The 12,371-nt window shown below is 37.6% G+C and overlaps 1 protein-coding gene across 1 annotated transcript in view; it reads left to right on the top strand.

The window, feature by feature from the left end:
- Positions 1-12,371, top strand: part of LOC113530281 (formin-H) — a 36,852-nt gene that overhangs the window by 17,188 nt on the left and 7,293 nt on the right. Inside the window, exons 9-12 of the mRNA XM_026920120.3 lie at positions 378-489; positions 4,831-4,921; positions 5,942-6,028; positions 12,195-12,347. Of these exons, the coding sequence (XP_026775921.1) occupies positions 378-489; positions 4,831-4,921; positions 5,942-6,028; positions 12,195-12,347 (443 nt within the window). The remainder of the gene's footprint in view (positions 1-377; positions 490-4,830; positions 4,922-5,941; positions 6,029-12,194; positions 12,348-12,371) is intronic.

Here is a 12,371-nt window from a genome sequence, read left to right as displayed (position 1 = left end):
TATCCTTGAACCTGGTGCTGCTGAGGCAAAGCATAAATGTTTTGCCATAATGAGTACTTTGCTTCATTTATTCGAATGGTGCTGCAGCTCAGAATATTCATGACCTGTCTCTGCCTCTCATATACACCAAGCCAAGGTTATTAAGTAAAACAAAATTCTCATCAATTCAGATTTGGTATAATGTAAATCAGCTTGCAGGTAGACCCCTAAGACTTGCATGCAGAGGTAATTATGCTTGGGGCTTTTTTGCCTTCCAAATGCATCTGGAGAGTTTTCATCATGGATAGGAAGATTTCCTGTCAGAAGGAATGCTTTCAATGTGTGTGTGTGTTTCTGTGCATCTGCAAGAGTGAATGTGTGTGTGTGTCTTTTCACAGATATTTTCCTCAAAAGTTTTCCAGTGCAGCCTAAAGAGCTCAAGGACAAATTGTTCATTGTTGATGAGCGGGAAGGCGGCCTCTCTGATGAACACATTGCTTCTCTCAGGAGGTATGAAAAAAAAAAATAATACAACAACACCATGCAAATCTATCACTGCTGACAATACACATACATTTAGATATATAATAATACTTGTGATCAGAAGCCCATCTGTGATTTTCATTTTAATTTCTTATATGCTGAAAAAGCCCACTTCAGCAACAATTTGAAGTACACCAGCCTTGCTAAAACAAAATGCTTGAAATATAGTAAACTATAATCATCTACATTGTATATGATAACTTTCATATTTTTCATTCTCATGATGCGTCAATTCAGATGTTCACTAGTCATCTGTAAGAGCAAAATTCAACATTTATAGTTTAGCTACGACAATCTCTGTGCATGCAGTTTGAGAGAAACTGTTAGCTTTAGGGAAAATGAGGTATACTTGACAGGTCTGCATTGCAATCTGACAAATGCTTGGATCAGGCTATTGATATCTCTGCTTCACATTACAAAATTAATGACCCCGCCTATATCTGCCTTTATACAGATCGCCTAGTCAACATGATTACGAATACTCTAGGCATTATTATTGTTTTGACATTATTCATAACTTTCAAAAAACTTTTTATGGACTTGGTTGTATTCCAATAAATGCAACCAATAGATAGATGTAAGGATAGAAGCAGCCTTTTTAAGAACATGTCCTTTCACAAATACTATAGTCTAGGACTTGTAAGTGACCTTAATGGAACCAAAAGAGGCCAAGTCACTGGTAGCTCATGTCAGAGAAAAAAGGTAATGCAAGCAGGAGTCTTTCTTTAATGTTAATGATAAAGCGCATATGCTGGAACCTTTTATCAGAGTGGCTCAATGATGAAACTTTTATTAGTTGGTATTTGAAGAGACAGAGACTATTAAATAAGCTGAAAGCTGGAATAAATGCTTTCTCTGCTTGGTTGATTTTCATTTTCTAGAAACATCTTCAAAAATGGCTACTGGATTTACCTGCTGGAAAGAAAGCGCACTCAAAAGTACAGGCTACGATATTTAGATCCAAACATTATGTATATTTGCATGAAGCTTTGCGTGGGCCTCAGGAACACAATCCATATAGATGTGTTCACAACATGGGCTGCAATATTAATGGATGTTGACTGTAGAGTTTCCACTGCTCAGTGTAGGTGTGTCCCATGGCTCATGAAATAATTAGATCTTTGGTTTTGTGTTTGAAACACTAAAATGGCTGTGAAATGGGCGTATTTGGGAGTCTGAGTTCACTTTGGGTGTAACATTAGGTTGAAACATCATCAGTAGTCTGAAGGATTTATGCAAGCTGGCGAGGACCAGTGTCCCTACTTTGCTTTTAATCATCCCTTTGTTTCTCGGGCCACTGGAAAAATGAGAAAAAGGGAACAAGTAGAAGAAAAGAAGCGGAAGTATTTTGGCCTTGCCAAATGTAAATAAGGTTTGCAGCATTACAGTACTCTACGCACAAGTCTACACAGTTCTGATTTACTTTTAGAATGTATCAGTCCATTTTCTTAACTTTGTGGACTTGGAGAAAAGCCGTGTCACATCTCCTAAGCTTGGGTTACTCTCAGTGTAGAGTTTGGCATGTCCGTGTGGATTTTTTCTGGGTTCTCCAGTTTTGTCCCACCTGCCAAAAACATGCTGGTAGATGGATTGAATTCTCTACATCGGCCCTTAAGAGTGAATCCAGGGTGTATTTCTGGGCTTGCACCCAGTGTGCTACCAGGATAAAGCAGTTACTGAAGTTGAATGAATGAATGTTTTCTTTTAAATTCTTGGTTGGTGGTGATGTCCCTAAGGGCCATATTCAGAGATAGCTATTTAAGGAAAAAGGAAAGTTATTATGTCTACTTACTCATAAGGGAAATGCAATTGCAAAAACATGTTTAAATTAGTAATCAATCTAATTACCAATTAAATTGAACAAAGTCTGGAAAAAGCGGCTACTTTTTTTCTCTCTCGGCCAATTCCATATTATCACAAGGCAATCACGTGCCTCCGAAGGACATTTCTTTTTGAACATGCAACATCGGGGGCGGCGTAACACACTCGGAGGAAAGCACTGTCTGCCTACTTCCACATGCATAAGCTTACAGACACCCATGATTGGCTAGTGTCACTCTGACTGAGAGCATGACCAATTTTCTCTCTTGGACCCCGGGCCACGGATTGCTTTGGCATCATTGGAATTCGAACTCAAGATCTCCAGAATGCTTTTCCGTTGCACCTCTTAGGAGCCCAATGCTGCCATGTTTTAAAACAAGCATTTGCCCTTAAGACCAAAAGAAATGTAAAGTAATAACGATATAAGAATATACCAAGATTCATTGTCATGAATAGTTCTAGGCTTATTCCTTTGCAATCTCTGCACATTTGTCTTTATTGACTGATAGCATAGAACAGAGCTTTGATACTATAATAGGATCCAGTAGATCCTAAAATAAATGAAGTAAGCAGGCCAAATGAAAGTAGAACACTTTCTCACATGGTGAACTAACTGTGCTCACCAGTGAAATCTCTGTGAAAAAGGTTAGGGCTGCTGCTGGGTGTGTGGATGATTCATTTATTTTCAAGGTTTACTTTATAATGGCATATTTATATATTTAATATTGCATTCAACATGCATTCCACGGATTTTGTGTAAATTCATGGTGCAATATTGTGGTTCTGTGATAATGGGGTGCACTTCCACTTTGCACTGAGTTTTCCTGGAATCGGCTCTGCATCCACTGCAACCCTGATCAGAATAAAGCGGTTATGGAAAATGAACGAATGAATGAATATTATTATTACAAACACTGGACCTCATTTGTCAATCTTTTAGTAAATGTGTGTAAATGTTTATGTAAGCTAAACCAAATTAATATTGTCCACTGGATTTACAAAGTTTTGAAAATGCTGATTTTCTTCGTACACTCCTGCATATATTGATCACTCCTGCATATAAATGACACAGCTCATTTGCATTTAGTGACGCCCACAAAACTCCATAAAAGGTCAAGCACACAGTACTGGGAGGGTTTCTATATGGCAATAAAAATATTAAGCAGTGTATCAGCACCTGAAAAGGTCAAAATCTCGAGACAAATTACAGAAAAAGGTGAATTAGGTGTAAATTAAGTGAGGTGAAAAGAAAATGGTGTGACATGAAAAGGGAGAAGAAAAAAAGATCTACACTGTACCCAGGTGATCATGCACACCAAGCACATCACACAGGGAAACTGCTATTTATAAATGTCTCGGCCGATGTGCTGGAAGTGTTGCACAGTGTTAAAAGTACATGCCGTGGCAAACCAAACCGATTTATAACCTTTCATCCTCTGAAAAAATCATATAGATCTCCAAACATCCTTTCCCTTATATATAATCTTCCATCAGTGGAGGCATTTGTTTACAGTTTACAGCTGTTTTGCAGCAGGCCCGCCCATCCTCCGTTTATACAGTGGCATTTCTTTTGTAATAATTGAATGACTAGTTTTATTTGTCTTAATTTATGGGTTTGTGTTGGCTCGCTTTCTTTATTTTTCATATTCTTTAATTAATACCTCTAATATAAAATGACTGGGTTTCACAAAATTTTCTTGATGGTATCCTTAGTCCCTGTCCTAGAGAACTAGCATGAGGATGTGATAGAAACTATAAGAATATAAATATAAAAAATTATATTCCACATATATAAATGCAGCAATCCATGCAAATTATTTGAAAAAATTATTTGATTTGAAGTCGATCAGTCGAGGTTTACATTAGTTAGTCTACTCATGCGTAAATTTACACATACTCAGGATATGAACGTCTTTTCTGAAATTGTGGGAATTTCATGATTTTCTTGCGTAAATGCTCCTGCAAATGATTTCCAAATAAATTTGTTCATATCCAGCTTGATAAATGAGGCCTATTGTCAGGCAGTGATGTTGGGATCTCCATGCAAGTAAAACGCACTGAAGTTCAAAATCAGGATAACGGATACTGAGACATACCTCTGTTTTGCGCAAACTCCACTCTGTGTGCTCACTTGTCAAGAGTTCATAGATAATTCTGAGATAAGTCTGTCTGTCTCTATCAGCGAGACATCTGACCTCTATTTACTCTCACTACTTCTGTTTAAAGGCTCTGATATTGGTCTAATGGGACATAAACAGATTGACATTAAGCCAAATCTTTTAAGTCTGTATGCTAGAAAAGCTACTGGAGTAGTCATCATTTCCTCTAAACCAAAGCAAGTCTCAAAACTAGTATAGTTCTAAAGAGTTCAGGTATGTTAGATCTACATAAAACTAAAATACAAATTATGTATTGCATGCTATGAGGAGTTTCTCTTTACTAGTCTCTTCTCTTTAGAACATGTATTTTACTTGCATTATTTATCAGGTATGTGCCCACTCCAGATGATATAGAGATGTACAAGTCCTATAAAGGAGATGTGAGTGAACTGCACATGGTTGATCAATACATGATGGCGGTAAGCCTGCTAAAATAATACTCTATCTGTCTATCTTTCTTTCTGTCTGTCTGTCTGTCTGTCTGTCCATCTGTCCGTCCATCCAACCACTCACCTGCCTAATAGGGATATAACCAAATACAAATACATTATTTGGAATGACCAGATAATCTATTCTAAATGTATACAAATATATATATATATATATATTTTCGAAAGGTTCACATGGCATCTGGTTGAGACTAGAGATGTGCATCGGGACTATGGTCCCGTAGGACTAAATAAAAAGGAGCATGAACAGGTGGTTTTTACTTTCATGTGGGCGTGAGTGAGCTCTTAGATATAAAGCTTGTGGGACAAACAAAGACTACGTTCAGGGAGGCATTTACAGCATTTATTTATGACATGCTGACAGTGCTGGCATTTTTACCCCTGAGTATTTTTTTTTCTGAGTTTTTCAGTATTTCCAGCGGCATAGTAGCAGGGTTCGTATTCAATAAAAAAAAAAAACTTCTGTTTTAGGTCACACCCACTTTCGAATTTAAATCTGAATACAGATACAAATACTTGGAGCCCTCAACTGATGCAGATAGAGATACTGGCAATTTTTTTTACACACCTATCCATTTAACTCTCTATCTAAGTATGTATCTCTCACTCTTTCTCTCTCTCTCTCTCTCACACACACACAAACAAACACACACACACACACACAGTGCTGCAGCTGGGGTTGCTTTAGGCGATATCCAATTTTAGGTGATATTCAGCACGTTTCCTCAACACCTCCTACGTTGTTTTTGAAGAAACCCGGTTACACTTCTCCCACTCGGGCGAATGTACCCCTGTGTGCCACTTGTTCACTTGCTTTTCTATTTAATGTAAAGGTTTCTGAACTCATATTTTATTTACTTAGTGTATTTCCACCATTTCATCAGCAGCTGTACTTTTTATGGCAGTGTTTGAGAGAGAGAGATAGAGAGAGAGAGAGATAGAGAGAGAGAGAGATTTAATCTTTTTCACTGGGTGTTATTTCCTCCACAGTTGTGCAACATCCCTTACCTGAGCACTCGACTGGACCTTCTGCTAACTCTCAGAGAACTGCCCATCAGCATTGAAGACCTGACACCGGTCAGTGTGTGCTCCCTCTTGCACTTTTTCTTCTTCTTTCTTGATTCTTTCCTCCATCTTGGGCTACAACTCCTTCAACTATCAGCATGGCACACACACTACACTTTTAGATTTAGTGGTGAAACGCTCCAAAGATGCAATCATTATTCCTAAAATATGGGAAAGTGGTGGAGGGAAAATGTATGCATGTGCATGAATATCAATAAATATTTGTGTGTGTGTGTGTGTGTGTGTGTGTGTGCATTTGTTTTGCAGTTAGTAGTGCATTTCATAGATGATTATGATTGACAGCAGACTCATAACTAGAAATTGGAAAGTTTGAAGAGGATTTTGCTTTTCAAAATCCTAGCAAAACTGTGACCTGGCAAAGAAAAAAAAAAGAGAAACATTCTCAATGATAGAGAATAAAAAGCTCACTAATGCAAAAGCTAAGGCTGGCAGACAGCAGGTTCTCGAAGAAATAAATGAAATGGACTTGTGGGTAAAAATGTAATGCATTAATACATTGTGGCTTTACTTTGAAACAATCTGCACTTAGAGCAGAGTTAGGGGTTTTGTAATGGCCAATCTCTTCAGGGTCCTTCAGATCTTATATTATGGGAAGAAAGCTAAGGTGGGGCCAATGAAAGAATGGCACCAGAAGCGGTTTGATAGCCTTCTCTGTCTGAACAGAAACAAAAAGAAAAGTTTCAACCCCCAATTCTACTTCCATTTCCCAGTTATTTTCAAAGTTAGCCTTTCAGTCTTTTTGTATTCGCCAGCCTTTTCTTTTCTTTTTTTCTTCGCTTTCTCATTAGATGCACTCTCTGCACCAAAACACCCTTCATTGGATGAAAGTGCAATGCTCTGGAAAAGCAATGTGTTGGGGTTTAGTTTTCAGGATCCTCTATACGTTAACAGGTTATGAATCCTTGCAGACAGTTGTCAAAACCCATGTATGTGTTTTAGAGGGGATTTCTCTGAGATTATGGGATACAGCAACGGAAATGCGCTTGACTCAGCATTTGTGTAGCATCGAGGTCATATGTTGTATCCACAGGGATTCACAGTTATTAAAGTCGCTGTGTACCTGTGCTTTTTTTTTTGTGTGTCTTCATTGTGTGACCTATTGACCTCAGGACAGGGAGGTTGACAGTGATTATTGGATCTGTGCACACATGGACGATTTTGTGCCACTGGAGCTCATATAGTTGTGTCTACGGTTACTTAGCATGTATAATTGATATCGTTGTTAATAATTTGAATCAGGTTTTTGAGGCTGTTTAGGATATCAGTCTGAGTGTATGACTGAAAGTGGGCCTCAATTATCAAACTGGATATGAACGAATTTAATCGTAAATCGTTTGCAGGGGGATTTACACAAGAAATGTGATAATCATGAAAATCTAGTTAGTCTGGAAAAATGTTTATTTCCTATGTTTTGCTTCCGAGTTTGTGCAAATTCACTTAATGTGAATAAAGCCTCAAATGATTGGCTTCAAATCATATAGTTGGTGATTTAGAGTTACTGCAATTTTATATATGGATTAAATCACACATTTATTTCAATTACATGTATGAATTTAGTGAACATTTTGTGAAACTCAGCAATTTCATATTAATGACTTGAAAGAAAGCAAGCAATTCAATTAGGACAAAACTGACAGTGTCCTATAATAGGAGTAAGAGTTAGTATATGTCTATGGAAGCAGATACTGAAAGCTACATTACTGGAAGATTTAGTGCACATCATCCTTAGGAGTCACTCTTTCACTGTTTAGTTGTCATTTTGTCACTGTAGGTTCTCTGTGAGCTTTGCCTTTTATGGAGTTTTTTTGGGTGTCTGTAAAAGACCAGTTCCATGCGTGTTTTTTAATCGCAATTCAAAATCGTAGTCTTTAAGCAGGCAACAAACATCAAAACACAAGTGGAATCCAAAGAATAGTCAAATACGGTGTAGCAAAATGTCAAGGCACAGAACTAACAATCAGGGAAAACACAGCACAGACTCGGAAGAGCTCCAAGTCTTTGTGTTGAACAACTGAAAAGCATGGAAAGCAAACAGGAAATGACTAAGTGACTAGAATTCCAGAGAAATTGAGCTCTGTTGTTAGGCAGGGATACTGGGGTCAGTCACTACGTGTACGCAAATCAGCTGTGCCACGAACACGCTTGGTAATTTACACATGAATAGCATTTACCAACATACTCACTTGAATACAACGAAATCAGTGTGACCAAAAGTTTTGTAAGTCAGATAGGACCTTTTTAGTTTAGTTTGGCCTAGGATAAATTTTACACACAAAAACTTTACAAAAAAAATCCTAAATATTTAAGAGTTCTCAGTTGTATGCTGCTATTCCAACTTTTAATTGCAAATGGCTCACGAAAGAGATCAACATACAGGATGCTGCATAATTTTTTACCAAGTTGTGTGGCATTTGCAATGTCAAAGGCAGGTTCAGTAGTTGTAGGTGGAACACAATCTGGCTCCTTGCGAAAGATCTCTGCTGTAAACAAGATCAAGCCAAAGCTATTTTCACCACTGACTCTAAATCCGGAAGGATCGTCCGACATGCTAGACATTTTAAGCCTGCAACATTAAGGTGGATTTGCCTGCCATCTGACAGACAGGGTGTTAGGCTGGGAAATAGGGCCAGCTCAGCTATGGGAACAGCGAGAGCTCTCCAGGTGTGACCTGCTGCATTTCAGTCTCAGCGGCGGCACCAGTGGCAGTTCCAGCTGGGATTGGAAATGCAGAGTCTCACTATTCATAACCCTCATGTTTCATTTACCACCTAGCGCTTACATGTCACAGCTACTTTGATTCATAGCAATATAATTTTAGTGTCTTTAACATACTCAGTATGTATTCAGTACAGTTGTTAGTAATATAAACTGCATTTAGGAAAACAGACATGCAGGTCCTTGTAAAAGCAGGTGTATGTGCTCAGGTCTCAGTACAGACATGGATTAAAATAATCTTTTTCATCTACATATTTTCCAAGGCCAGTCATTCTTAACATGCTTCTCATCAGGTTAAATGACTTCAACATAGTATCTTATGTAATTTTATAATACAATACAATTTTATAATGTTTGGGTTCAGTGGATAAATTGAACAAAGCACATATGGTTTCACTTTTTTTTTTTTTTTTTTTTTTTTAATTACTGAACTCTTTTGAAAGGAACAGATTAAAGATAGGATATGTGGAAGTAAACCGAAGTGGAGAAAATTGGAAAGGAAGTATGAAATATGAAATTTGAAAGAGAGGCATATAAGTCGTGGTATTTGGTCAAAGTATTGTGCAATAATGTATAATAAAACAGCATGGTAAAAGTGTACTAAAGTGCACAGTATATAAGAACTAAAAACAAATTAAAAAAAGAATGAAGAAAGGCAAAAGAGAAAAAAAATCAGCAATATCAGCAAAAAAAAAATTAGACAATGTTAAAATTGCATTTAAATGTTAAAAGAGGAGAACTTTAGTTAAGCCTAAGCTTTATTCAGTGATTTATTTATTCATATTTTCAAGTATACATGACTACAAGTTAAGAGTTGGACATAATGGCATCCAGTAAATAGTCTAAGACCATGATGATTTCCATCTTTGTTTGTCAAAGATGTACCTATACATGCAGTGCATCAGACATGCCTTGTGTTTGATAAAATTAGCCTAAGAATATGTTATATGGATGTATCCAAAACAGCAGATTACACACAAACATGCTACATCATATAATGTTAATGCATAAGGGCATTTCTTACGTTTGGTAGACTGCTGTATATATGCTGTGTATTTGGATATACTACTAACTGTGGCGTAGTGCTGGAAAAGAATGTGCCTTATGTAGTATACACATCAATATACATAATAATGTGTATATTATTTATGGAAAAGGGTGTGCTGTTGTGGAAACATAATGATGGGCCACTGTTACTGGTATTTTCCTGTAAAAGCACATCCCTCTGATTACTCACATTACTCACATTTATTACTCAAATACCACAGCAATTGTTTGTTTGTTTGTCTGTTTATTGTTTTCCGTCTGTCCATCCATCCATCTGTCCACCTGTCCGAGATTCTCATTAGTGCGATATATCAAGAATGAGCGGTTGAATGTTTGTGGGATTTGTATGGAAGTATATCATGTAAATTTATATGGAAGTCTATCACATTACCACCAGATGAACAGATTAGATTTTTGAATTGATCCAGACAGGGTCAAGGTCACAGCAAGGTCAGATGTCTGAAATAGTTTTTCTTCAATAACTTCTTCCCGTTTGTCATACAGGCATGTGAGTTAAACGTTCATGCTCAGGAACTCAAGGCCCATTGTCTGGCTTTTCATGATTTTTGCCATCGGTCTGTCGGTCCTCCTTCTGTTTCTGTTCAATAGCTTCCTTCCTGTTTGAAGTGTTTTCAAGAAGAACTAGACTTCCTGTTGGCAGAGGCATCCTCAGCAACACCCTTGACGTCGAGTTCTACGTTTTTATTCATTAAAAATTGACACAACATACTTTTTATTTGTTTTTAGTTATGTTTAATGTTGTAGAACATTTGCAAAAGTTAGTTCCTGTTATCACTTATGTTATAGCAGCTACAAACAGTCTTTTTTTCTCTTGTCAAGTTCATAAGACAAACAGTCACGTTATTCAGAAAAAGCTAAACGCATCCTGAATTTTGGAGACTCTTGAATAAATTTTAAATATATCCCTCATATTAACAATTATATGTTTTTCTTTCATCCATTTATTATTAGGTTTTGTCACATCATAGCAATCCACAAACTCAGTCTCCTAGTAAGCATCGTGGCCTACAAATATGACTGCTTCAGATTTCACTACCCAGAACACACACACTCCCCCTCGTTCAATCACTGAGCTTCTAATTAAACACACTTGGGTTCAATCAGCCTCACATACACAAGCACCCTTTAAAAAGAGACTTTCATTCAGTCATTTTCTGCGAAGTATACACTCAGCTTACTGTGTGTTCTGATGTTACCAAGCCGTATTTTCACAGTTTGTCTTCTCTGGTTCATAGTTCCTGTGTTTTATTGCCTGACCTTGTTTATCCTGTTTGCCGATCGCCTGGTTTTTTGACCGAGTTTGCTCAGTGTTTTGGATTGTTTGCCACGTTTTCATTAAAATGCTCTACCTACACCTGCATCTGTCTCAACTTCCATTCTGTGACAGGTTTAGAATATGTAGAGTGTCCACCATACAAGAGTATGTGAATGAGTTGTTACTGTAGAGATCATAATATATTAGAACAAACACATTAATATAAAACCTGTGTTATATATTGAATGAATCAATGGTTTTGTATGTTTCTCAAATCTGTCTTTGAGTGATCTGGTAGTGTAATGTTTGCATTATGGTATACAGTAATTCCCAAGACTGCCTTGGTTAAATTTACTGCAATAAAATCCATATAAAACAATATGTACATACCTAATACCACTGCAAAGGGCACACCACCATCAGACCTTATGCTCTGGTCTCCAATCACGTATTTTCCCTTTCTTCTGCTTTACCTAGCATCAAGGAGAACAGCCGCAAACAACATGCTGAGAATCAGCAACGCGAAAAGCATCACCAATTAATGCCCATCGGCTCTGAGCAGCAAATCTAGAGCAGCTGAACCTCTTTGCACCAGTGAAATTGCAGGAGGGCGATCCTCAGAAGGAAAATCAGCTTGTTAGCTGTGGAATTAATATGAATGTTAAACAGCCTTGCTAAATTAATGCAGTGTATCTCATTTTCACTAATTAATTAGAGGTAATGGATAGATATTGCAAGTCTGGTTTGAGGCTGGGGATCCCAAAGTGCACTTTTCGTAATAAGAATTAGCTTCTGTTGTCACTGAAAAAAACTATATAGAAAGTTTCAGAGAAATGATTTTTTCCCCCTCAAATAGCAACTGGATTCTGACCTTTTACATTTTTGAATTATTTTAATTAATTCCCCATGACCAGAGCTTGAGGTCTTAATTGCTTCACATATTGGTGTAATATTCCCTGGTGTCCTCTTTATTATGAAATACGACTGAATGGTCATAAACTGCAGGGTGTGCTGTGATGTTTGAGGGCCCTCATTAACAGCAGTATTCGTGAGAAATCATGGCTGCCTTTTGAGCTGTGGAAGATTACATGCTGTGGTCTCTCTCTGTTTGTCCCGCAGCTGATTAACCAGAAGATTGTCATGTGTCGTCAGCTGTGGGGCTGCGAATCGTTCGTGTCCGTGCTTGAGTACCTGCTGACCATCGGCAATTACCTCAACCAGCATGCAGGCAAAGAAAAGGCCAAGGGATTCCGTCTCTCATCCTTAACGAAGGTATGACCTAAGTATGACCTAAAG

This window comes from Pangasianodon hypophthalmus, chromosome 16, assembly GCF_027358585.1.
Source record: "Pangasianodon hypophthalmus isolate fPanHyp1 chromosome 16, fPanHyp1.pri, whole genome shotgun sequence".
NCBI lineage: Eukaryota > Metazoa > Chordata > Actinopteri > Siluriformes > Pangasiidae > Pangasianodon > Pangasianodon hypophthalmus.
This window is presented reverse-complemented; position numbering and strand designations above follow the sequence as displayed.